The sequence below is a fragment of the Malania oleifera genome, chromosome 12 (genome assembly GCF_029873635.1).
Source record: "Malania oleifera isolate guangnan ecotype guangnan chromosome 12, ASM2987363v1, whole genome shotgun sequence".
Taxonomy (NCBI): domain Eukaryota; kingdom Viridiplantae; phylum Streptophyta; class Magnoliopsida; order Santalales; family Ximeniaceae; genus Malania; species Malania oleifera.
Genome location: NC_080428.1, coordinates 77,549,103 through 77,576,080, shown reverse-complemented (window position 1 = coordinate 77,576,080; position 26,978 = coordinate 77,549,103). Strand labels below are relative to the sequence as shown.

Sequence of the window (26,978 nt, the reverse complement as noted above, 5' to 3'; positions counted from 1 at the left end):
TTAATACTCTTAAGAGACTGGAATATTTTTTATCTTTTCATGGAATTACTTCTACACACTTCTGCCGATACAAAGGTCAAGAGTGTGAACCCACATGCCACAATTATGCATTCACTTTTTATCCCTAAACAAACACAATTTTCTTTGTCTTCCTGAATCTGCTCTTACTTTTGGCAGGGTTGCATCATGATAATTCTTTGAAATTTTAGATGTCAACGAGAAACAGCTACGCAAATGGAAATGTCTTGTCCTACTCATCTTCAGCAATTACTCTTATTTCTAAAACAGCCTCACTTTGCCTTCACTGGACTTCACGAGTTCAAAAATTGACATTTATGATCAATCAATCAACAAATGTTACACAAGGACTGAAACCCAGAAAAGCTAAAAGAAATGAATATCGAATTTTCATTTTCATGTAGAGCACTACTATTCATCATGGGAATAACATCACGGGTGACGGGATGATGCGACGCCCTGTAATTCCTCCATGATACTATAATTCCCCCATGATACTATTCCCATGATGAATAGCTTTCTTTTCTCTTGATTATGCAACGAGTGTGTTGGTGTAAATCTCTCATTTAGTTTCTTCTTGTCACCAATAGAGAAGCATACAGCAACTCATTCCAAGTATCAGGCACCCCTGGCAAGCACCAATGGCTACAATCTTGGGACTGCTCGGCTGCAATTTGTTCTTCTAATGTCTTGTATTCCCTCCTGTATATTGAAGGATGCCCATCTTTTCTGTAATCTGTGAGCCTACTTATGTTCAGGTAAATTACTGGAGTTTTCATTTCCCCAAGCACATGCTCTAGAGCCCTCATCTTTGAGGGGTACTTGGCCAAGAAAATTGCATTGGAGATCGGTTCGGTTTCTTTGTGGCACTGCCCTCCTGAGTTCCACGGCCCCCCCCTGCAAACACTTTCTTACTTAGTATCACAGAAGCAGAAAAATAAGAAAAGTTTGATCCACTTTAACTAGGCAATTCCCGTGACCGATGTATGATCAGTTTAATCTGTGAGGGGGAAAAATATCCAAGGATGAAGCAGGAATTGCCGTCCTGATAAGATAACTCAGCAGTGGCTGTCAAGCCACAATGTAAGAATTCAACCATTACTTAATTCATTTTTCCCCTAAAAAAATTGATTCTTTTTTCGTTTGGAATTTGGAAAATATTAATGAAAGGAAAGAAAAATATTAAATAGTCCACATTTTCATGTTTGGTTATAAGAAAGAAAAAAATATACATATCAAATTCATGAACAAAATTTTGATTTTATCATTAATATTTAGTATTTCTTAATTTTTAATCATATAAAAACATAATCTAATATAAAAAAAAAAAATTAATGGAAAATGAGTTTCCTCCTCATTTTCCTTTTCTTTTCTTTTTCCAAGTAAAATCCTTGATTCAAACGAACAGTAAAAGTATCTACACTTGATCCAAACAGACTGTAAAAGTATCTACAAGGAATAGTGTCGCAAAAATATGAGTATAAATTCCAAAGATACTATGCCATATGGCCGATTCATATAAAAGGCAAATGAATGGTTACAATGAATGCAGCATTGTGAGGACACCAATCCTCTAACAGGATGTGAATACCTGATCCATATGGGAAATGGGAGAGGAATGGGGATAGTTTTCCTTGGCAGGGATAGGAAGGGGGAGGAGTAAAAATTGCCCCAGAGTCGGGGCAGTTCTTTGGGGCTTGTTTACCTGGAAAAAAAAAATTCCTTGATTTTGAACTTTCTTCTCAACAGCATATATACGGGCCAATTATATATTTTCAAAATTTAATATAAAATATATGTTAGAATTTTGTGGACTTACATAGCCTTTTTTATATAACCTAGATCAAATCAATATTAAACATTTTGGGAGCATGGAATAAATAGGCCCCAATTTTATTTTATTTTATTTTTTTTAACTAAAGGAGGGCGACACCTCCTAATTATTTATTGATATACCCTCACTTTTGCCGGAAGAATACGGTAGTTACAAGACAAGCATTGAGAGATTACAGATAAAAAAATTAAAGACCTCCTAAAAACAACACTAACAACCAACCAAAACAGAACTACAAATCCAAACACAGCTAAATAAGAAACAAATATAAACAGACCTATCAAAAACAAAAATAATAAAATAAACTGAAATAAAAAAATTTAAACCAACCAAACAAAAATCGAGATGATAAACTAATGACAAAAGGAAGTGAGACCAAACCTATCCATCCAAAGGATACCTTTTGTAAAAGATGTTTTTCGTAGTTGACATTGTTTCACATTTCTCCTTCTCTAGCGAGAAAAGCAGCCGCACTATTGTCTTCCCTATATTGATGGATCACCATGAAGTTCACTCCTTCTAACTCATGGTAAGTGATCACCATATTAAAGTTTTGGGCCTAAAGCACTAGTCCATGGGATTTTAGTATGTGAGCATTGTGTTTGCACAAGGAGCCCATGATGAGTTGGGTTTCCTTATACGCTATTATTTAAGTAACAATGAGAGGTCTTGATGCTTGCCCATGCCATCAAGTCACACATCAAGAGAAGGGAAGAGGGTACTAAGCTCTCCTTTCATATTGCGGAACTCTTCAAACCTCAAGGCCCTTGCAACAAAATCCATGGCGCAAGGTACAAATCTTGAAATTAATTTATGTTTCATGTTCATGTACCTTGATTCATTTGCAAAATCACTTTATCGTTCCAAAATGTTATTGTTATTGTTCCGAAAAATATTTTATCAATACACAAAAAAACAAAACCAAGACTTAAATTCTACTAGGTGGGGTTGGAAAATCTATTGTGAAACATCCTCCTAAGAGATTTCCTAGTACATCAAGTAGATGATGATCTAAATGATGCAAGACAACGTCATGGAGTTACAGCCAACACATAATTTGGGAGAGAAAGAAGAGAAGAGAGGAAAAGAAGGAAGAAAGATGAGGAGATAAAAGGCGGGAAATCACGCTTTCACTTCAATTCAAACTCATCAAAAACCACTTCTTACATGGCCATTTTTTATTTTATTTTTTTCACTTCTTACATGCCCTCACACACTATTTCTAAGAATTTCTGTAATACATGAAATTACACATATACTCCTAAAGATGCAAGAAATTACAAAGGGACCCCTAGAATACAAAAATACTTCAAACAAATCCCCAAAAAATGTACGATTAATTATCTTAAATTTATTAGGCCGATATCTTTCTCAATCAAGTTCTCTTTAACCAGCCTCCAAGCGTCCATCCATTGCCCTGCTTCTTGTCCTACATTACTAACTTACTGGTCAATAATTTGGTCCAACAGAGCAGTAGTTAAACATACATATCTATCATAAGTATCCAACTAAATGCATATGAGAGAAACTACAGACCTTTTGCTGCTGATTAGAGTTCAAACAGGCCAAGGATTCTCATTGGAACAATGAATGCAGTAATAGAGCCATTTAATAAATGGTCAAATTTCGAACTTCATAGAATACACGACCTCAAAGGCTCAAAACATGACAATGTAGGCAAAATAGTATCTCTCCCAATAATCCAAACCATAGATTTGTAAAATTGGTTCAAGTTACTAAAAATGCTTCACAGGTAGGAGCTGCAAGGCTGTCTTTAAGTTTCACACATGGCGCCATCCAATGAATTCAACCGATGGCTTTGTACCATTCTTTTTTGTACCAACTAAGAAGGATAATCTTTAGCACAAGACCCTCATTTGTAGTAACGTCTAGAAAGGGTGGATTAATAGCTCATCTTACCCCCAATTCTAGAGAGGCTAACTCCCAGATTCGAAAACACATCACAGAAAAGGAAGTTCAAGTTGCCCAATTTTTGTAATTAAGTTATAGAATTAACCGACTAGATGTCAATGTAGGGCTTTTTGGACATTGGATGATTTGGATGCTTATTCCAAAGCAAAGGGTCAACGGTTTATTGGACCCAACGGGTTTGGGATTGATAAGTTAGCATTATGTTTATGTAGGCTTTATTTTTACTTTGCGAGTCCTATGGGATTTTATTTAATTAGTAAAGGGTCAGATTGTTTTCTTGTAACAAGGTTAGGGGAAAAGAAGAAAAAAGCAAATGGAAGAAGAAAAAAGTGGGACCACAGACTTGAGTCAGCTGCCACATTACCACATCACTCATGTTTTATGTGTTGAGAATTTCACTTGTGAAGTTTGTCCTATATTGAAAAAAGTGAGTATTTGATGGGTGTTTATATACATGGTGTAGTCCAAGACCCAATAGGCTTAAGTTTTTGGGTCAAGTTGGTGCTCACCCATGCGTATCAAGCATACCTATGGACCATGGTTTTAAATAAAGGCCGCGACCGTTACGTAACGCCGTTACGTAAAGGTTTTTTGGGTTACCGATACCGTTACACACCGCGAAATCGGTGGGAAGAAAAATCACGGCCGTAGCGGCCGTTACGGACCGCGACCGTTACGTAAAGGCCGCTACGGCCGTTACGTAACCGCTACAGGATTGTTACACCAAAAAAAAATTTTATTTTTTACTTTTTCTTCTCACTTTTTCTCTCTTTTATATATCATTCTTAATATTCCAAGTGGCAAGAGGGGGAAAAGATTATAATGAGGATGACAATGATACAAAATTTACTTTTTCTTTAAATACTCATAATAGATGCATTAATTAACAATTTCAAAATACTAACTTGTTAGGAATTTTTTTTTTTAATAATATTAGTAATGTGATATTTATGTTCTTTATTTTTCAACTTCAACCTTCTTTCTTTTCTAGCTATTTTATATTTATATTATTCGTATGTCTTATGTGTCTAATAGATTAATGGAGTGTATAATGTATTTTATTTTATTAATTCATTTAGCACACATAAGAATTTATCACAGATAAGAACAATGAGAAGTATAAATACGTGCACACACGTAATTTTCTATCAATGATGGTTTAAAACAAATGTAAACTTGTTGCCCTTACCAAATAACTTAGTTACTCGAACTAAAGGGTCCAAAATACACTAAAACCCTTTCTAAGAATGGCCAAAAGCTTAAAACATGCAAGTACGCTAATATGCACAAGGTTGTGTGTGCTTCAAAAAAATTCACGGCCGTTACACCCACTTCCCGTTATGTAACATCCGCTACTCCTGCTTCCCGTTACACCTGTTACCGTTACGTTACACTACCCGCTACTGCGATTTAAAACCATGCTATGGACTCCTCTAGTCCTAACAAGTGGTATCAGAACTGACGGTTCATAACTCTGGGTGTAGGAGCGCGTGACCGAGGCTAAGAAGGATCATCTAAGCTGTCAAGATGGATTCAAATTGGGTCAAAACGTAGGAGGTAAGATTAGTTTGGAGGCGTCATTTGGAATACAACCCAAGACACGTAAGACGGTCCACTTGAGCAAATTGTTAGAGAATTTGTCCCGTAAGGAAGAAAATGACTTCCGTTCAAAGGGAAGCAGTTGGGACTCACAAGTGAGGGGGAGATTGTTGAGAATTTCACTTGTAAAATTTGTTCCACATTGGAAAAAGTGAGTATTTGATGGATGCTTATATACATGGTGTAGCCCAAGACCCAGTAGGCTTAAGCTTTTAGGTCAAATTGGTGCTCACTCATGTATATCAAGCACACCTATGGACTCCTCCGGTGCTAACATTTTGAATGTCTAACAACGGCCCAAAGGTTGCAACTCACATTTCAAAGTTTAGTGATCCTAGTTTAATTTGAACTTCAGTCACCAACTTGTAACTCTCGAGTTTAGAATAGTGACTAATGGTACAATTCAAATATGGGAGTTTATTTTAATTTTTGGTTTTTCTTTGGAAGAAAATGATGAATAAAAAATTAAAACAATAGATTCAGCTAGCACTAGAACCTGAGCTTCAGCCAGTGCTTCCTATAACCAGGTTTATTTTCAATTAGTGAGCCTTCGAGGTTTTTATTTAATTAGCAGGGATTTTGTTCGTAAATACCTTAATTTTAACCTTTTCTATAGATTAGTATGGTGTATCACTCTTACCAAGTTGATTCTTTGGAACATTTATGTGTTTCGCCCCAAATCTCTTCCCTCTTTTGTTCTCTCTCCTTTGATCCCACAATCTTTCTTCCTCTCTCATTCTTCTTCCCTTCCCTTCTAGCAGTCTACATCATGTTGTTGGGCTTTGTGGAGCCTAATTATGTTTGATCCATGGACAGCCCAAGCTTGGCCAGAAATACTGAGAGTCTCGCCCAAGTGCTCAACCAAGAAGAACTTAAAGGGCGACCAAGTCAAGATTCTGAGATTTCCTGAAGGACGAGATCCTGCAAGTCTCAACCATCATCTCAACCAGTAAGACTTAATGGTGCGACTAGGTCGAGGATTCTGAAGTTCAAGTTCCTGGTTTCTCGCGAGGCTCGACCTAGGCACAATCATGGGAAACAAGGGAGCGACTAGGTCAAGGCGACGATCTTCTGTGCGAGATTTCGGCAGAACTTTCCTATTTTGAAAGTTCTGATCTTGTAAACCCTAAGATATATAATTCTACTGTTCGACTATGCGCGAAGGGTGGCGTAGTGGCGTGTGAGACCTTGTGTGCACAATACAAAGCCGTTTGCTTTGGTGATTAGGGTGGCGTGCACATTGTTTCTGCCTTGTTGAGAGTGAGAGATACTGTAAAAGGCCACTCTGTATTCTTCCCTGATAATAGTGAAATCCTTGCAACTCTCCGAGAATGTAAGCAAAATTGCCGAACCACGTAAATATTGTCTTGTGCGTGCATGTGATTTTAATTTGGTGTGTTCTTTTTCTATTGTATTTCTCACAGGTTTTGTGTTCTGGGAATTTTCGCGTGTTTGTTTATTCCCCTTACAAAGCGTCAATGTCTCGTCCCTAGAAGATGCATATCTAGTCATGCAAATCGTAAAATATGCTAAAACCAAACCATCTTATCAATTTGATTTCATGCCTCTCAAGCATAAGAATATTTCAAAAAAAATTTAGGAACCCTGATGTAAGCTTGTTTTACTTTATTATATACCTAGAACCGTCTTAATTCGTTTAATCCAAAAAATAAATAGAAAAACATTTAACAAGAGAAGAGAAAGTTTACAATATGGTCAAACCATTGTAATAAACTCCAAATTGGCAACATAAAGTTATTGTTTTCTAGCATACATTTGTTACCCGTATTCAAAACTAGTTGTGTAATTCAAGTTCTTAACCTCCTCTAGAGACTTTTGTATTATTCAAGAGAAAACCACTACTTTAAATCTAATATTCACAATAACCAAAAAGAGACCTATGAAGAGAAGAAATCAAAATTCCACAAATGAGGTCAAGACCAATGCGCCTCAAACTCGGTGAATGGTTTAGTAACTTTAGTCTATGGTAGCTTTAGATAATATGAAGTGATATTTTAACCCCGATAAAGTAGAACAACTAAGTACCTGAAATGGGTGACTGAATACCCTCTGAAGAAAACCTGAGTTCTGTTGCTATCAATGTTCTTGTCAACCCATCTGGCCCAAGTCCTAAGGGCCCTCTTGTATGCTTCTAGGACCTTAAGTCTTGGATGTACATGGTTGCCTTCTTGATAGTAGTCCTCTCTGCAAAAACGACAAAAGCAGAAGTCTCAAACCAGCAGATTGACATTGCAAAGCATGATTATATGAATACTATACATTTCAAAGTGAATATTGAACCCAATATTCTGTTCCAATATTTTTTTCTTATTCTATCAGATTACGACATAGGAAGCTCATTAAGATTTCAGTTTAATCAAACAGCTGCGTCACAAATGTGTAGAACCAAACAATAGGCAAAATGGTGGCACTCACCCTCTGGAAGTTTTCTCATGAGTCCACCAATGACCTGTGTTGAAGACTATTACATCAGCATCATGATACATTGAAGTTGTGCGGTCCATCAAGTCCAATCTTAGAGTTTCAAATGACCCATTTGTACCCTTGAAAGATGATTCTCGGACGAGGAATGGAGCACCAACAAAATCTACAGAACAGTTATAGTCCTACATTAAAGCCAATGCATAGTAAATTAGATACATAAGACCCAAAAAAAAAAACAAAGAATTAACTACATGTTTGGTACCAAGGGAATGGATTAATGGAATCAAAAATCACTTGATTTCATCATGCTTCCCATTCAAATTTCATTCCTTTCCTTTCCTTTCCTAGTCCCATTCCATCCACAATTACAAACCAAACAAAATGTAAGTTGCATTATAAAGAAAAGATTGGAAGAACATGCCTCAAATCTGAAGGCATAAAACCCCTTCTTCTTGAATTCTCTTCTTCCTGAGATCTCGTAAACCCTTTTTTTGTTTCGGATGCTATGGCAGAGAATGCACACCAGAGACTCCCACATGTTCCTATTTAGTGAATCCCCGACAAAAACCAGTTTCTTTCCTCTCAACCTCTCCAGAAAATCAGTGGCATTTAGACTACAGATGGAAATAATGGAATCAATAATCAACAGAGAATTAATTGTGAAAAATAATAATAAAACACAAGAACTTCTATAAATATAACATAAAAACATTACAATGTACCGAAAAAAAAGCTCTCATGAATGCCCAATACAAATTTTAATACAGAAACATCATTTTTAAATGCATATTAGAACTCAAAACACATCAAGCTGATCATGAATCTCCAAGATCACCACATGAAATGGTCATTTTCACAGGCAGGGTTATAATTCACACTAAAAGTTCGTTTTCTCTTCTTCGAAGTAGCAAATAAATTTTGAATAGATCTTGCTTACCTTGGAATGTCACACCCATTCGGTTGCCATTTCCATCTCAAGAACGCATTGTCTGGCCTCCCATTGAGGTGACAATCAAAGTCCCTATCAATGTAAGGACAAGACCCAGCAGGATAATATGGCTTTGAATCATCTCTCACCCATCTACCATTAAATATATCACATGCCCCATAAGAACCATTCTGCATTTCCGTAAGCTGAGAATCATAATCAGAGGAGAATGTGATATTATTTTTCTCAGTGAAATTTCCCCGGCCATTCATCTCTGGAGCCCTTTCTTCTTCACCAGGAAGCAGAGCATTCCCTCCATTGTGCGACAGATTTACCGCACTGCTATTTTCACTGACCCTTATGTTCCCAAAATTTGAATTCTCGCTAGATCCTGCAGACTTAATCATAGAACTCCCATTCACAAATGTTGCATTGCTAAAGCTCCCATCAAAACATTTCTCACCAGTCACATTCTCCTTAGCAGAATGACTGAAATTGTTTCCTTCTTTAGATAAATTCGCCGAATGGGTCTTCTCTGAAACCGTTCCGCTCACATTAGAATCCAAAAACTCCCTATTGTTAGTGAAATCAAGCACATCAGCTTCGCGGGCAACTTGGGTATTTCCCAAAATACTTGCATCTTTAGCAGGTAGTGACAAATTTACTTCGTGGGTTTTATCTACAACAGTTCCATTTGCAGTACCCACAGCGGCAGAAGAAGGAGAAGGTGCAAAAGAGAAGGGCCATGAAACAACAGAAAAATTACCTCTAAAACTAGAAGAGCTTTGAAAGAATGGTTTGATCATGAAAGGAGACTTCAAAGAGTAGCTAAGAACTAAAACAGTGAGAACAATTAGAGAAGCCCCAACACCTAAGCTAAAACCAGAAACTAGCTTTCTTCTTGAAGAGAGAGCGTGCGGAAACTGATGAGGAAGCGCGAGTTTCTTTTTCCAGTCCATGGATGAGGAAGAAAAGCAGCACAAGTACAGAGCAATACTGGAAAGTAAGCGGGTGGATTTATGTACGGGAATGGGCGAAGATTGGAAGAGCAAGTAAATGAATTGAAGAGAATACAGAGATGGAGACCGCCATGGCACTCTGAAAAAATATAAGAGGCCAAGAGGAAGCTAGAAGACGATGAAACTCGAAAGCAGAGGAAGAAACAGTGTTTGAAAAGGTAACTTCTGCTGTTTTACTGTTGCGTGATGGCCCTGATAGGGAGAGGGCAATCGTGGAATTACGAAGATGCCCTTTAGTTTGGGTTTTTTAAGAGGAAAGTTAATTTTATAATTAACTATAATATTCAGTGTAGAAATTTAAGATTTAATCTCTAATTACAATTTTATATTTTTTGGGATCAATTATGACAAGTAAAATTTAGATATAGGTGTTTTGTAAAAAAAAAATTTTTAAATATTTAAATATTTATTTCTAACTTCAACTTTTTTTATTGTGATTTTTTTGATGAGTTTGGTTACGGAAGGACACGTATAAGTTACAATAATAACGAGACTGAATCTACCATATAATTCTATCTTTCTTTTCTAAATTATTGTACAATATAATATGGTTCGCCAAGCTCTGATATAGTCACTTCTTCTGTTCGTATAAAAGTTAAAAAGTTACAGAATTTATAAAAAATTAAATTTTTTAACACGTTCTTTATTTTATAAATATCTTTATTATTTTACAAATATAATAAAATTATCCCCACATTAACATATTCTTCCAAATAATGTATCCACTTTAACTAGTCATTTAAATATCTTAAACAGTACATAGTATATTTTTTCTTAAGTTTTAGGACATGTCTAAATTTAGAAAATATTAAAAAATTTAAACAAATTTATTCTTTTATTCTGGATAATCAGAAAAAACAAACTAGCGATTAATGGTTTCTTACATATCATTAGTATTTGATTTTTAAAATTTTAAATCATACTAACAATAATTGGTTTCTTGTCCATGGCAAGGACAAAATTGAGAAGCAAAATTTGGAAGGGCAATTATGGCATTGGAGAAAAATAGGGAGCCTAGTTTAACCGCCACAAACGACACGAACTTGGCCGACACGGATCATGGGACACGTGGCGGTTGCTGGCCTCAGTTGTACGGTGTTTGATAAAGAACCGCGTGCATCCCATTCCCACGTCCCGATGTTCCAGTGGCAACTGGCAGCCACCGGAAGGTGGGCCATTTCCTATTAAGCCGTTCAGATATATACACGTGGCAGGATCTTTCCGGCTGATGTGCAGGAGCACGCTACTCCCGCGTTACACCCCAAAATTTCTCCTTTCGTGGTGTAATTCGAACGCATGGTTCTCGATCCGAGGCGAAACTGCGTCGTACCGTGGCTTCAAACCCGTTTGCTGCTCTTTTTCTTTTTGGGTTGCTTTCGTCTGACGGTTCCGGGTCGTCGCCCGATCCTTCTAGCCCCTAGAAGGATCTTCTCATAAATGAAGTGTGAATTAATCCAAGAGCACGGGACAGTAAATGGAATATATATATATATATATATATATATATATATATATATATAAATTAATTATTATTTCTAATTTTTCACACAGCTATTTCCTATAATTAGTCTTCTTTTTCTATTAAATTTTCTTCATTTTCTCTTTATTCGAGAGAGGAAAAATGGGGGTTTTTTTTTTTCACTTTCCTCACGTATTTGATATGTTCTGTATTATATATATAGAGTAAAAGAGAAATTCAAAAGAGTGGATATAATTTTTAAAAAAAAATATTGCCAATTGAAGGTATAATTTATTTTATTATTAATTTTAATGGATTTTTATCAAAGATAAAAGAAAAAATATGGTCCCTTTAACATGTATAATATATTTTTATTTTAATTTTTTTCACTTTTTAAAATATTGATAAAGGAGACTATTTTTATGCTCCTTGAATTGTGTATCACATGCAAGTCACAAGTGAACATAGCTTATTTTTCATTCATGCTTGTTTTGAAATTTGAATTGTTCATATAATTAGTTTGGTAAAATACTTGCTAAACTTATTAACCTCATAAATTCTCGTTTAATTTGTTTAAATCTAAGCAATTAAATAATTTAATGTACTGCTCATTAAAATAATAAGGTAAAAGATATTAACATTTCTTGAAATTCAGCAAAAAGATAATGACGTCCCATGATATTTTAAGAATTTCAAGAACTTTCTAAAATTGATTAAAAAGATACAAACTTTTCTTTGTACTTTATAAAAAAAAATATATATTAGGGGAGGTTTGTATTTTTTTGACAAACCTTAGGGAAGGAGACATTTTATTTTTTTGTCAAACTTTGAAAGAAATTAGTGTCTTTTCTCTAAAATAACATTCCAATTACCACAACATTAAGCTCAACACACTTTTATAGTTTAGTATGAAAAATGTACTTTTAACTTTTTGTTGCAAAACTTTTATTAATTTTTATATTTTTTAGTAGCTAGTAAAGGAATTTGAACACTATTACTCACTACTTTAACCATTTGAGATAATATTCTAAAAATTAAAAATAAATATGATTTTCTACAAGAATAAAAGGAAATATTAATATTAACTTTTATAACAAAAAATTAATAATATTCTTAAAAGAATTTAAATTCCGCTCTATTACAACTTCATTTTAAGAGACCTATTACTTCTTCTTCTTTTTTTCACGAAAACCTCAAATTTATTTATAACTCTCACTTATGGCAAAGGAATTCAGTAGTCACTCCTTCAAGCTTCCCCACGAGATCCTCCCAAAAATCTCAAAGATATCATAAGGCACATCTACCTTTCCATAGCCAATCAACAACAATTCGCGAGTCACTTTTAATAATCACATTAAATTAATGAAGTCGTTTACATAAACGAATTCCTTTCAAAATTGTTTTTAATTCTGCACTATTATTCGTACCATTACCAAAATAGCTAGAAAAAGTCGCTTTCCCCGGTAGTTTTCCTTCCTTTTGTTTTTCTGATTTCAACTTTCAAATCACTCTTGCCCTATTTCCTAAGTTTACAATCTGACAAGTCTAATACTAACCTTTTACATTGAGTATCAATTGTTAAGATGTTAGAATTATGATTTATTCACCCTAAAAAAAAGTACCATCAATTGTATGATAGAAATTATCAAAGCTTAATTAGTACTTCAACCATCCAGCTCTTGACTTGATCTCTAATTTTATTAAGAATTTAATCAATAAGATTCAGTATGATAAACTTCAACTTAAACTATCTCAAATTCAACTAATTTTTTAGTGAACAAGTTTGACCAAGTATTTTTAAGTTTGATTTGGCCTTGGTTTAGCTGTAGAAATTTAATGAACAGGTATTTTTAAATTTAATATGACCTTGTAAAACTCAGCTTAATCCATTGCAATTTATATATGATGCATATATAAACTATTTTTTTTTTTAAATAAATATCTTCTGAAAATATTTTTTTTTCTCAAAAAAGTGATTATAAAAAACTATTTAAAATAAATAATCCCATATATACTACTTTTGCATAAGTACTTTTTTTTTTTATAAATATATCTATTTTTGTTTTTAGAAAAAATACTTTTCTGTAAGTGATTCCAAATCATCCCTAATATATTCAATCTCCAATAGAATTAATGGATAAAAATTTCATCCCATGAGAAAATTATTTGATCAGAGTCAGAACAATATCTGATACATTGCCAGGCTCAGTTTACAAGGGCGATTCAGGTTTCAAATCTTTCCATTAACCGAAAAATGGGGCAAAATCCAGGCACTGCTCAACAGTACAGGGAGCAGAACCAGCTCACGTTTTAAAAAGCTTGGTTAGAGTCTAAAGCCCAAGCTGGGGTTCAAGCTTTTTCTTACAGCATGTCAAACTGTTGAAGAAACACACAATGGAGATAACATTTGTTTGGTTTGTGGAACGGAATGGAATGGAATGGAATATGAAAGAAATGGAATGAAATTTTGAACCAAGAATTTGATGAAATTGGTAAATTCAAATGATGTAATTGGTAAATTCAATTCCATTCTTCCTTATTCCATCTCATTCCTTCATACCAAATATACATTTAAATCCACCAAGGTTCAATAAAAAGCCTGAACAAGACTTCAGGACCCCCAAGAAGTGGCAACAAGAAGCTGCAGGTCCAAAACCCTAATGAGCCCAAAGTCATCTCCCTTACCAAATCATCAAAATGTGAACAAAAGCTACCAAAATCATAAAGAGAACAACTGCCTAAAAAATTATAATACAGCTGCAAAATTTTGACAGAAGCTGGATCAACCCAATCAACTTTCCAAGGAACAACCAGACGCTTATAGATAACTTTCCTTTCCATTTTTACAGGTGAATACATGCATTTGACAGCTAGCTATCGACATGAATCACATCTCTCTCACTTAAAAAGGGAACGTGTAGAGGGGGATCAAAAAAGAAAAAAAAAAAAAAAAAGGAAGAAATTGTTGTCACCTTGGGCCAGAAAGCTCCATCGCCTCGATGACGAGTGAGGATTCTTCTATGAAATCTGAGTATCTATGTGTTGTGGAATTTTCACATGATCGGAATCTTGGTGTCTCGACCTTCTGTGAGGCCTCCCATTTCTCAGCTAACCCATCACCTTCCAACATCCTTAGTACTTCGGACATTTTTGGTCTGTAAGAAGGATTAAATTGAGTACACAAAAGGGCAACCTGAACCATTTCTTCTAACTCGACTCTGTCAAAAATGCCCTTCAAATCCTTATCTACCATAAGGTTCAGCTTTCCATCTTGATGAAGCTTCTTTACCTGCATAAAAGTTAATCTATAATAAGGGAGGGCTAAATCGAGGGGGAAAGAGGGAAGCAAAAAACTTGGGATAGTCCTCTGGACGTATTTCAATTTCATAGGTGATTTTGGTTGAAATTTTTTGCTGAAAATGTTGCAAGGGAAGGCCAGTAGGGGGAAGGGGGAAAAGGAAATAAAAAGGTCTGAAAAGCCATGCACTAAAGTAGGTAGAATATAAGAAGTAATGCATGATTGGCAAGATCCCCATATTTTAAATAGAACAGTTGATAATCCAAACATATTTTATCATTTTCTTTATGTTCAGGCTTCATCAAAATTGTTGGCCCACGATCAAAATGCTTAGCAAAAATACTCTTGTTGACGACTGAACCTAGGAGGTCCTAGCAACAATACCATTAATATCAAATGTTATGAATCCACTAAGCCTCCAACTAAAAACCAATTGGTGATGGTTGGAGTGACCTATTAGATTCATTTGATATATATTTTTTCTTTGGTTTATAGATGCGGGACCTTAAGTCCAGAACAGACCACTGTCTTCTGCAACAATTGCCCTTGACTACTTTACTCTAAGCTGCAATAGAATATTCATTAACCCAACAACACCCACCTCCTGCTAATTTTATCAGGCCTACGGGTATCCCTTATTAAGTCATCTTTTCCTATTAGGGTCATGACAACTTCACTCTATTGTCAAATGTTATGATTCCACTAGGAATCCAACTTAAAACCAAGTAGTGATGGTTGGAATGACCCATTAGATTCATTTACTCTTGTTTGTTCCTTTCATTTATAGATACAGGACCTTAAGTCCATAACAGATCACTGTCTTCAGCAACAATTGCCCTTGACTAATTCACTCTAAGCTGCAATAGAATTTGCATTAGCCTGACAACACCACCTCCTGCTACTTTTATCAGGCCCATGGGTATCCCTTCTTAAGTAGTGTTTTCCCATTAGGGCCATGACAACGTCACTCTAAGCAACTGCAGTCTATTGACACTGACCTAAAGACACTGCTTACCTGTAATTTTTTAATTATAAAGCAGCTCTTTCTATGACGCCTATGATGTAGAACCAGCTCAATTGTCAAATTGAAGAACCACTTAACCCCAAACCTTGAGCTAAGCAATTAGACTGGGGGCCAAATTTGTATTCCAAGCCTGAACACTTATTCACATCATCTTTCTTGATGCATAAAAAGTAAAAATGGAAAAATGCATGCACCCATGCATGTGCGCATGCACAAGCATGTGCACGTGCACACACACACGCAGAGAGAGAGAGGGAGAGAGAGAGAGATTACCCAATCAAGCATTACACCTTTCTGGTTTGCTGCTCGACCAAAATCCAAAGCCTTCTGGCCTGTGATTAGCTCAAGGAGCAAAATTCCAAACCCAAACACATCTGTTTTCTCTGATGACTGACCTGTTGACAAGTACTCAGGAGCAATGTGGCCAACAGTTCCACGCACAGCAGTGGTCACATGAGAATCTCGGTGATCCAAGAGCTTTGCCAATCCAAAATCTCCAACAACTGCTTCAAAGTCTTCATCCAGCAGTATGTTGGCTGCTTTGACATCACGGTGTATAATTTTTGGATCACACTGCTCATGTAAATAAACTAATCCCCTAGCTGTACCTAAAGCTATCCTCTTTCGTCGTGACCAATCTAATGCTGGCTTACCATGAATATGATCTGGTATAAAATCAACATGTGGTTAGATAACTTAGATTAATCTGATTTTTGAGGCAGATGCCAGATCCTGTCCAGCTTTATCACCCAAAAATATAGTGCAAAATAGTATTGGAATATCAGATAAAATTACAGTTAAAAACATTAACAGCCAATTAAACTTGGGCTTGAAACAAGTGCAAAGATGAATGAGTCGTGAATCAATAGTGGAAAGGCCAAGTTCTTTGGAAAGGAACATAACCAATTTTTCTGAGTGAAAATATGTTGGGGATGTGTTTGGAAGTTTGAAAAAAAAATGCAAATACTCAAAGTTCTATAATTAATCTTTACAATGGCATGGTCACGAAGCTGTGCTAAAATGCATGGCTATGGAATTGGTGCATCCTTGTATATAGATGAATTGAAACTACTGCTGAACAAAATGGCATCAATTTGAAATATTCTCTGTTTATGTTGAATTTCACATGATCATACAGGTAACCATGGTCCTGGATGTGGGTTTGGTCTGCAGAATGGGCTAATGATGACAAGATTGAAGAATTAGTAGCAAAGGCTTGCATCATCACGGTGAATGAGGATGAAAATGGGACAATGGTAAAGATTCACTGGAGGTAGTGCATGACACTGTTGTTTGGAAATATAGATGCTGTGGAATGGCCTTAATGGAGGTGATGGCCGCTCTAGCTGTGACTGCAGAAACTGCTCCTTGGAACAGTGATGGTAGTGGTTGTGATGGTGCATTGGCAGTGATACAGCCGTTGGCATTAGCAGTCTCAGTTCAGCAATTGCAGTGGCAGCAGTGACAGTGGGGTACCCAGTAGGCATTTGAATATCAAAGCATATTTGACTGCTCTGGAGTCTGAAATTGTGGAATCAATACTTTATGCTAAAGGTAACATTATCATTCAGCTTGGCAGCACAATTTATCTAGTTCCAACAAGACAACAGCAGAGCTGTGCTGGTGGTAGAGCTAGCTATTGGAGGTAACAGAGGGGTGTTGCAGCAGTCGTTTTATCTAATTGTTTGAAATTTTAAGGCAAATTTATGACACCCCTCGAGTCAATAATTATGGATCAACTATTCAGGGCCATATTATATTTGAATTTTCCAGTCAAATTATCCACACCTAGAAACTTATTTTGTTTCCTAAAAGAAAAAGATCTTTTGCTATTTTCTACCCATCAGGGCAATGGGAGGTTCACTTAAACTTCCCAAATTCTTTCCCTTGCAAATAAACCCTATTTTTCTAGCATCAATTGCATTTCCATTACCTTTGATACATATATTCTTGCAATCATTCCTACAAGTAATTTGGATCAGCTATTTTTTTGGAAGAAACTTCATGAAGCCATGCTGCAGAGTTTTCTAGGAATCTAATACACCGCATTTTGCAGGTTGAAACACATATATTCTGAACCGACAGTTAACCCACATTTTTTAACTTGAAAAATCTACCCACTGGGCATCAGAGGTTTAATTTACATTATGTTGCAACAAAAAATGCACATAATAAGCAGGCCAAATTACTCAAGACAAACTAGGGCAAAAATAGTTAAGTCAACAAAGGTACCAAAAATAAAGTTAACTAACCCCTTAATCGAGATGCTACACTCCCATTTGGCATAAAGGGGTAAACAAGGAGACGTTCACTCTCAGTTGTGCAGAATCCACATAGCCTAAGAAGATTCCGATGGACGGCCAAACTTATCATCTCAACTTCTGTCTGAAATTGGATTTCACCACCAACTGCATTATAGTCCTTCAACCGTTTGACTGCTACGAGAGTACTATCATTCAAGCATCCCTTATATACAATTCCAAATCCACCCCTCCCCAAAATATTTTTTGAGTTGAAATGGTCAGTTGCAGCCCGGAGCTCCTTAAAAGTATATCTTTTCAAGTGACCCAAGCACACCTCAGGGTCATATTGATCTGCCAGCAACATTTTAAGACTGAGAATGCAGGAATAATTATGCAGTAGCGAAGGAATTTCATCATTATATGAATGACAGGAGTTCTAAAACAATTTTAAAAGCTTCAACACAACATTGTTTGAAGTTGCATAATAAAACATCCAGTCCAAGAGTACCAACTAGGTGATGGTCACAATTATGATTTTAGTTGGATATGCATGGATCTCAAAAAGACCACGTTTTAACAATCATATGGCAAAAATATTTTGAAAGCAGATCACCATTGGATTCCCACAAGCAGCCCGTGCATGTGCTTGTGTGATTGTGTAAACAAAAGTTATTCTCTCTTGCAAAACAAGGAAAAGAGCTTGGTCACAGAAATTTCCTCCCTTTTTTTCTTTCACTTACTTCCTTTTTGTAATTATTTCACTTTCAATTATCAAGATCACAAATTTAGTGTTATCTCCACCCTCAACTTTAAACATGCCAAGGAATGGAAGTTATTTCTATGCAATTTTGATTATTTTCCCTTTATCTCAATCACACTGAGAATGAAATAAGCAGGGCACAAGGACCCTAAAGTTTCCCTGCAATGCCAACAATATAGCTTTCTCATCTCATCTTAGTAAGCTTGCATTTACATTTTTCCACATGGGAAGAAATACCCCATTTGTCTTCAGGACACATTGAACTCTTCAAATTTTTCCCTTCTTTTTTTTAAAAAACATTTTATTTTTCTTGTAACTCTGCTTACTGGCTTGTTGAATTGTCGTGGTCATGGTTAAGTTCAAAATTGGTTCCAAACATGGGGAACCAGGGTAAGCCAGAAGATAAATACCAAAAAACCTCAGCAAAGTTTCCCAGGTATTCAGTTTGAAAATTTTCTACCGTATTGATTGTATTTACTTGAAGTTTCAAAATTTCAAGAAGTTTTTCAACAAAATAACGTGTACATGCACTCCTCGAAATGAAGTTCAATATCACAGCACACCCTCAATCCATAAATGGTCCTCAAAATTGTGCAATTCATGATACATGAATTAAGAGTGTGGGCATAGGATACGATGCATCTTGTCATTGTTTGCATCATAATAACTTGAATAATGCAAGCATGTAAACATAAAGTCAACAATATTCACTAATAAAGAAGCACTGAAAAGAGACATTCCTAGGACGGGCAAAAAAAGAAAAGAGACTAACCATTAACATCAAAGAAAACCTGCTGCTTGGGTCCATATCGCCTCCAAATAAAAAACCCAATAACAATTACAAGAATAAATGCAGCTCCAAAGCTTGCACCGAAAGCGATAGCCACACGGTGACTTTTTGTTCCAGTTTCTGATTGACCTGAGAAATCAAAAATTTCAGCACTGGAAGGCAGAGGAAAGCCAGCCAAAAAAAATGAAAAAAATATGATTGATACCTCTCAGGGCATCTGGTGGGAATGAAAGTGGGTCCAGAGAGATGGCTGAGCAGTTGTTCTTGGCATTTGATCCACAGATTAAAGGATTACCCATAATTCTGAATGTGAAAAGAAGAATAAAATGGGAAGTTATAATTGCAACAAAAAAATTATAAAAGGGAATTAGGCATCACAAGAAAAGGGAAAGAATGGCTCACTTGAAAGTTCTTGCTGATATTTTTGGCACAGAACCACTCAGATTGTTAAAAGAAAGGTCACTGCAAGCAAAATTAGCATAAAGTGGTGAATAGATACAGTGTGTAAGAAGACAAAAGTATCCATGTTTACTATTATCTCTATCTAATTTAAAAAATAGAGCAATAAATTGGAAGGGTGCAAAGGCATACACGAGACTGAGACCTTCAACCTTGGACAGAGAATCAGGACATGGCCCAGAAAGACTGTTGTTGCTTAGTCGCCTGACTTGCTCAAAGAAATAACAGAAATGGGAGCACCAATTAAAATCAAAAACAGAACTAGCTTTGATCAAATTTAATTATTTATTTACACAAATACTAGATGCATGCTATGGCTAGCAACATATTTTGGCAGTATAAAGTTTCTAAAATTTACAAATAATTCAGGTTCTTGAGGTCCCCCAAAGAACTGGGAATGCCACCATTGAACTTATTGTTGGATAGATCAAGTGTCTGAAGCTTCTCTAACTTCCCAGTTTCAGCAGGAATAGGACCAGAAATGGCATTATTCTGCAGCAACCTACACAAATGAACAGATCGTTCATTGTCATTCAATTAGATTGTTCTAGCATTCACAACGAGGATAGTCAGAGTTCCCAAGCATCCCAAGTAAACTTAAAAAGACGTTTTTGTAAAATTTACACAAGTAAAACATGAATTTAATCTATTTTCTTACAAAACAAGAAAAGGATAAAGAAATAAAAAAAAAGGGGGGGGGGGGTGGTGAGGAAGAACTTACACAGATTGCAGGTGACTGAGGTCTCCTATTTTCGGAGATAATGTACCAGACAAGCTCTGACTAGGCAGTCCACTGGTCAGAAAAAAGGATTCTTCAGTGAGAATGAGTTCCAACTAGAACTTGACTAAACCATTATTTTCGCAGCAGTTTCTTTGGAGAAGAAGAAGAAGAAGAAAAGGTATATCCTAAATCAACTTACAGGGCAGACACATAGCCATCCACGGTGCAAGTAACCATCCTCCAGCTGCAAGGATCTACGGAATTACTATCCCAGTTCTCCAGAACATTATATGGATCATCAAGATCATTTTTAATCGCCATCAAAGCTACAACTGCATCAATTTTTTTAAGCAGCAGAAAGGGTCGCCATCACAATTTCCAGATGAACATATTTCTCTCTTTATTAAGTAAGCATATGCAGAAAATTTAAACGAGCCTTTCCAGAAAAAGGAGAAGCAAATGAACTCGAGGAAAAAATAAAAACCAAGGAAAACAAAGCTTCTGGAAGCCACAGGGATCAGTAACAGTAAGTGAGATATAAAATTAAAAACTATAAATAATTCTCAAATTTTGGGAGTTCAGATATTGTTGCAGGCCATCAAAGCGTTCAGCAGAAGAGAAAAGGACATTTTCTTTTTCATGGCTTCATCCCCCACCCGCAGAAAAAAAAAAAAAGTTAAAAAAAAAAAAAAAAGGAAGCAAAAGCAAAACAAAAATAAAAAAGTTACCTATAAAATGAGAAAGAATACACTGCAATCTTGATAATTTTTTTCACAAATAAACTTGAATGATCTGCCGACTCAACTCATTTCAGCCCTTGGCAAACAAATTTATCATTGCAATGGAGAAAAAAATAAAAATAATTTATAAATTACCCAAAAGAAACTAACCTTCATAGTTTATACCGGAAGGAGAAAGAGTTGCAGAAGAACTCTCCATCAATATCAAAATCAGCAATCCTAATATCCACAACATGAAACCAGGCCTTCCCATACTCTATTTTCAGTTCACCAACTCACAGTCATTCGCCAGCCAGTACCCGCTTATCAAAATCACCATATCCAACAAGACCACAACCCTGCCTCGAATGAAATTATCTCAATACCGCCCCACCCAAAAAAAAAACTTCAACCAAAAGAAGAAAAAGGCTCATAAATTTCAAACACTACAAAGCGAAACTTCCGTAACTTCAACCAGTAGCAACCCTTTTCGGTTTTCACTTCAGAAAAGTGAAAATAACTTCACCAAACCGATGACCCACATGTTGAAACCACTCCCTTCCAAAATTCCCAGCTGGAGAGAATCAAATGGGGCCGAATGGGCACCGTTCAGACTGGGACAAACGAGAAAAGGAAGATAATTTTCTCGAGAAACAAGCACGCAACCAAGCCTGAAATTCTGAGATCCTAGAGATCTGTGAATGCTGGGGTTTGGTTTCTATGCATTTTAGGTGACCCCCTCGAATTCCAAGTGGGTATGTTGTTGGATTTTGGCTCTGCCCTGTTCATATTCATCGATTTCACCATATCTTCTCCCACCGGGGAAAAAAAAAATAATCAAGATCAGTATCCCACTAAGAACCAAACACGCAAGGGCCAAGTGCCCAGGTCGACACACTTACAGATGCAGACCCTGCGAAGATAACATTTTATAAAAATCAAAAATCAAAAGGAAACAAGATAGAGGTTTTTATGCTCATTAAATTTTAATCATTTTAATTGAATTAATTAACTATTTGCACAGTGATTGGAGTGAAGGGATGTGTGGGATTGATCAGAAGGAACAAGGGGATGTCTAGCAAAAGCAAATTGCAGGTAAGGCTTCGGCAGATCACGTGCCTGGCTTGTCTTCCCCTTTGTTGGCTTTTGGCTCAAACCTGTTTTTAAAATTTTAAAATAATCGTTTTCTGTTGAAGCTTTTTGCAGGGGGTGGCCCCCACACCCCGCTAACGTGCGCCTGATATTTGGACGCTTTTCAAAAATTTATACAAAAAAGTCTCTGTTCCGGGCCGGATCTGCTGCTCCACCACTCTCACCCACCAGCACCCACTCACCAATCAAAAATGTCTTTGGTGGAGAAACAAATATTATGTTACATCACCTCACTATCTCACATTTAGACAATTAATTATATTTTGAAAATAATTTTAAATTAAAGATGGTCATGTTAAACTAATTTTTTAAAAAATTATTTAAAATCTAAAAATATGATTATTTGTCTAAAATATAACGTTATGATGTCACGATCCCACATTCACATTGGAGGTATATTAAGAAGATCTTGAATTTATAAGAATGGTAATAATGGTTTGGACTTCAACTATATGAGGAGTCTTTTATAAGACAAATATGTGAACCCGATGGAACAAAATGGACAATGCTTCACTAGAATTGGGCCAAAGATACATTTGGTATCCGAGTCATCTCTTGAGGGCAATATCATGTGAGTGGATCCTGCATAGATGCCGAGAGAGCTTGGCATGGTTCCACATTGATTGTGTACGGTTTGACCGATTAATTTATTTAGTGAAATAGTTGATATATAATATTTGTTCAAATGACATTCAGATCAAACAAATGTTCTTTTTATAAGAGATGGTTATTTCATGTAAGATTTTAAATTATCAATTAAAAGATAATAATGTGTTTCACATATCACTTTAATGTGCTTGATAATTAATAAACACATTTCATGATTGGTGGGTTCCAATCTCATATAAAAGGACCATGCTTTACTAGCATTTCCCAATAATTTTCCTCCCTTTCTATCAAGTTCATATTGTAAAGCTCCCGCTTATGTGTTCAGATATTAACAAAGATTTATTAATTTATATGTAATATAATTAAATTTAAATTTTTAATAATCAATTTAAATTTTTTATATAATTAGGTGAGAAATTTGCTACTCACTATAGAATTTATTTAAATCAAAATAAAGTATAATTTTTTGAATTTTTCGTCTCTTAGAGCTAAGAATTTAAATCTTAGTTATACTATGTTGCATCAAAATTTACTCTATATATATATATGAATTTACATAAAATTTATATAATTTTTTATGTCCAAAGCCAAATAAATTCAAATAAAAGTCCAAAATTTATGCCGCTAACCATAGGAGTAAAATTCTATATTATTTTATTAATTGATAATGCAATAGTTCATTGTAATATATTAATATGGTTCAAGTTCACTTTCATTTTATTTTTTTTATGAAATTGTTGTTAAATACTATTTGATTTCTGGTACACATCTAACATAGGAGTATGTAGGATAAAAATATAATTTTTACTTTTAAACGTATAATTAGGTTTGAATATGTCCCCTAATTTTAGTCTTTTTATTTTATTTTATCTGTACATTAGAAAGTTAGGGGGAAGTATTTAAATAATTACCATATTGAAACCTGGCCAAAATTTTAGAAAAATAAATAAAATAAAAAATTTATTAATTCATATTATTTTTATTTATTTAACATAAGATTAATAAGAAACATTGATTTAATTATTCATAAATTTCTATATACTTTGGCCAGAGATTTAGTTTTAAGCTCAAAATGTTACATGTACTAAACTGTTAAAAGTTTAAAAATTCAAATTAAAATAATATATATAATCTCTAACTTTTATGTTTATTCAAAAATTTTAAAATTAAGTCTCATTCACATAATTTCTCAACTTTTTACCTAACTACTTGATAATATTATTAACTATAAAATAGAGTAAAAGTTTAAATATTCAATTTCAAAAATATGTTTAATTCACATTATTTGTCAATTGTTTTTATCTGGCCATTACATTCTATTATTGATTATAAAATATAAAATATACAATTACGTACCTACTTTCCTAAATTTTGTAATGACCCAAATAATAATAAGATTTAAATAATAAAAGGAAGGGAAATGGAAACCGGAAACAGAAGGAGGCCGTAGACTTTGTCGACGAACACAGGGCTTTGTCGACGAGAAAATACCGAGAGAGGTTTTGCGGCAGCCTGAATTTCGTCGACGAATTTAATGAAGGACTCGTCGACGAGGTGACTTGTTGTCACCTCATCGACGAAATCCCCTGCTCTATAAATATGAAAATCCGGATTTTGACTTCCTAAAGAAGCTAAGTTTTCCCTCTCTCTCTCTCTCTCTCTCTCTCTCTCTTTTTCTGTTTCTCCCTCTCTCTCTCTCTCTCCTCTTCGGTTTTCTCCCTCTCTCTCTCTTCGATTTTGGGCTCGTTTCTCGCCGGATCGAAGATTTGAAGCTACCACGACGCTCCTGATGAAGTTCTCTACGAGTTTGCCAAAGCGAATCGTTGGGAAAACGAAGTTGGAAATCATCCTTGAGTTGAGGTAAAGCTTTTTAAGTCATATTTGGTCTTACGATAGTTATAGGAAATGATGTATGCATGGAAATACTAAAGTTTAATACTGAAAATTTTCATTTCCAGGGGTGTTGAATTGGGAACGTAGGAAATCTCTAAGTTGAGGTAAGATTTTTAAGCCGAATTTGACTTAGTAGTAGTTAGAGAAAATGTTGTACATACGAAAATACTAAACTTTAATACTGAGAGTTTTCATTTTCAGGGTGTTGAGTTAAGAACCTTGCGGGTGTGGGACAGTTTTATTAGAGGCTTTTCAAGAATCAGGTAAGGGGATGAATTGAACTAATTTCGTTTTGAGAAAATGCATGTATATGTATATATAGCATCTGGTTTTAAGAAAAATAAATATATTTATATATATATATATGATTTATATTTGTAAAATACTGTGAAAATGATTGTATGTTGAATATGTGAAAATCCATTTGTGTGGCATGAGTAAAAATGTGGTGAAATACTGTTTTCTGGGAATATGGATGATATGGATTTTTATGATGGAAAAATCGGCATATGGACTGAGATTTTATATGATTTGCCGGTTTACGGGCCGTACTATGTGGATGTGATTTGCAGGCGTACGGGCTGTACTATGTGACTGTGATTTGCCGACGTATGGGTCGTGCTATGTGGATGTGATTTGCTAGCGTACGGGTTGTGCTATGATTTGCCGGCGTACGAGCTGAGTTATGATAAAATGTGTAATACCGGTGTATGGGCCGATGATTTTCATGATATACGTATATATGCAAATGATATGATTGATTTAATAATTAATTATATAAAATATTCATATATCACGATTTTAGTATATGTATATGGTATCAGAACCTGGTTGGCTTGGTCTAGGCTAACACTTGCACGGTACCGTTGCTATGTGTCCATGGTCTTCGTGATCATGATATTTGTGTTAACGCCGCTGTACAGAGTGGTGTGAGATTGGATGGTCGATGTGGTTATTAAAGAAGTGTGCTGTGATCGCCCTTGGTGTACGGACCAGGTCTAGCAGACCCATCGGACCTACAGACTACTGTTTGACTTGGCAGTGGTCAGCCAACCATTGTCAAGTCCCGCCTTCGGGCCACACAACCTAGTCATATGGGGGTAATATATGACAACAGCCAACTAACCTACCAGGATTGTTTTTATGTTATTATTACTATATGAAATGAGATATGCTTATGAAAATGTAGTATGTTCTGCCATGTGTTGATATATATATATGTCTTTTCCAGATTTGACGAAACAGTACTGAGTATGTTATGTATGGTATATGTAGAATACAGAATACTCATATTGCCACACACTAGTATTAGTTTATTTCCCTTACTGAAAGGTGTCTCACCCCTTAATCTTATAACTTTTCAGGAGCCCCTGATAGAAGAGCGAGAAAAGCCCCACTGACTTAGTGTTGGATATCTGCCCTTTTTAAAGGGTAAGTTTCCTTTTGTAGGGATACTTAGATTTTGTGGGAAATGTCCCTAGATTTATTTTGGGATGTATATATGGAAATACTGTGGACTATAGCAACTCTGGTATATTGTAATATATGGTATTGAGATGTACATTATTGTATGTTTTCTGCTGCTAGGGCTTCTGCTATATGTTCTGATATATCCCTAGTACCCACGGGTCTAGGTGGATTATAACCTACTGAGTTGGGATGTATGATGTTGATATTATTAAAAAAAAAAAGTGAAAAATGAGCAGGTCGTGACAAATTTTCTATAAAAAAAAAACAAATAACTACTACAACTACTAGTGTCTGCTGTTGCTGCATCACACATTCACATAATCTATTTAGGCTCACTATTGAGATTTTTTTTTTTTCTAGGCAATCTTTGCGCTATTTATTTTGTCAATCTTGCACCTTGGATGTTTCGATTAAGGTTCTCCTTGAATACCAGGACCAAGACGACCATTGACCCTTCTCATCCTTCTTATTGTGTCTCTGATGCTTGAATTAAAGTGTTCTGTGGATTTTGAACTGAGGTGACCATTGGGTTTGTTTTTTCTAACTAATGTTGCTTTCTCCTATCTTAGCAACGTGGATACCTCTACACGTAAGTATCAATATTTT

The 26,978-nt window shown here is 35.4% G+C and overlaps 2 protein-coding genes across 2 annotated transcripts; both read right to left on the bottom strand.

Moving 5' to 3' along the window:
- Positions 1-227: 227 nt before the first annotated feature.
- LOC131145153 (protein trichome birefringence-like 2) lies at positions 228-9,931 on the bottom strand. Its single transcript, XM_058094258.1, has 5 exons — positions 8,766-9,931; positions 8,250-8,442; positions 7,820-8,010; positions 7,430-7,588; positions 228-915 (listed from the first exon to the last, which is right to left on the bottom strand). Exons 1-5 carry the CDS (start codon positions 9,713-9,715, stop codon positions 585-587), a joined length of 1,824 nt encoding a protein of 607 aa, XP_057950241.1. The 5' UTR covers positions 9,716-9,931; the 3' UTR covers positions 228-584.
- A 4,068-nt stretch (positions 9,932-13,999) lies between these two features.
- On the bottom strand, positions 14,000-22,365 carry LOC131144618 (protein NSP-INTERACTING KINASE 3). Its single transcript, XM_058093352.1, has 11 exons — positions 21,420-22,365; positions 20,729-20,861; positions 20,530-20,601; positions 20,167-20,310; positions 19,941-20,012; positions 19,752-19,811; positions 19,555-19,652; positions 19,332-19,478; positions 17,809-18,150; positions 15,830-16,221; positions 14,000-14,523 (listed from the first exon to the last, which is right to left on the bottom strand). Exons 1-11 carry the CDS (start codon positions 21,520-21,522, stop codon positions 14,203-14,205), a joined length of 1,884 nt encoding a protein of 627 aa, XP_057949335.1. The 5' UTR covers positions 21,523-22,365; the 3' UTR covers positions 14,000-14,202.
- Between the last annotated feature and the right edge of the window lie 4,613 nt (positions 22,366-26,978).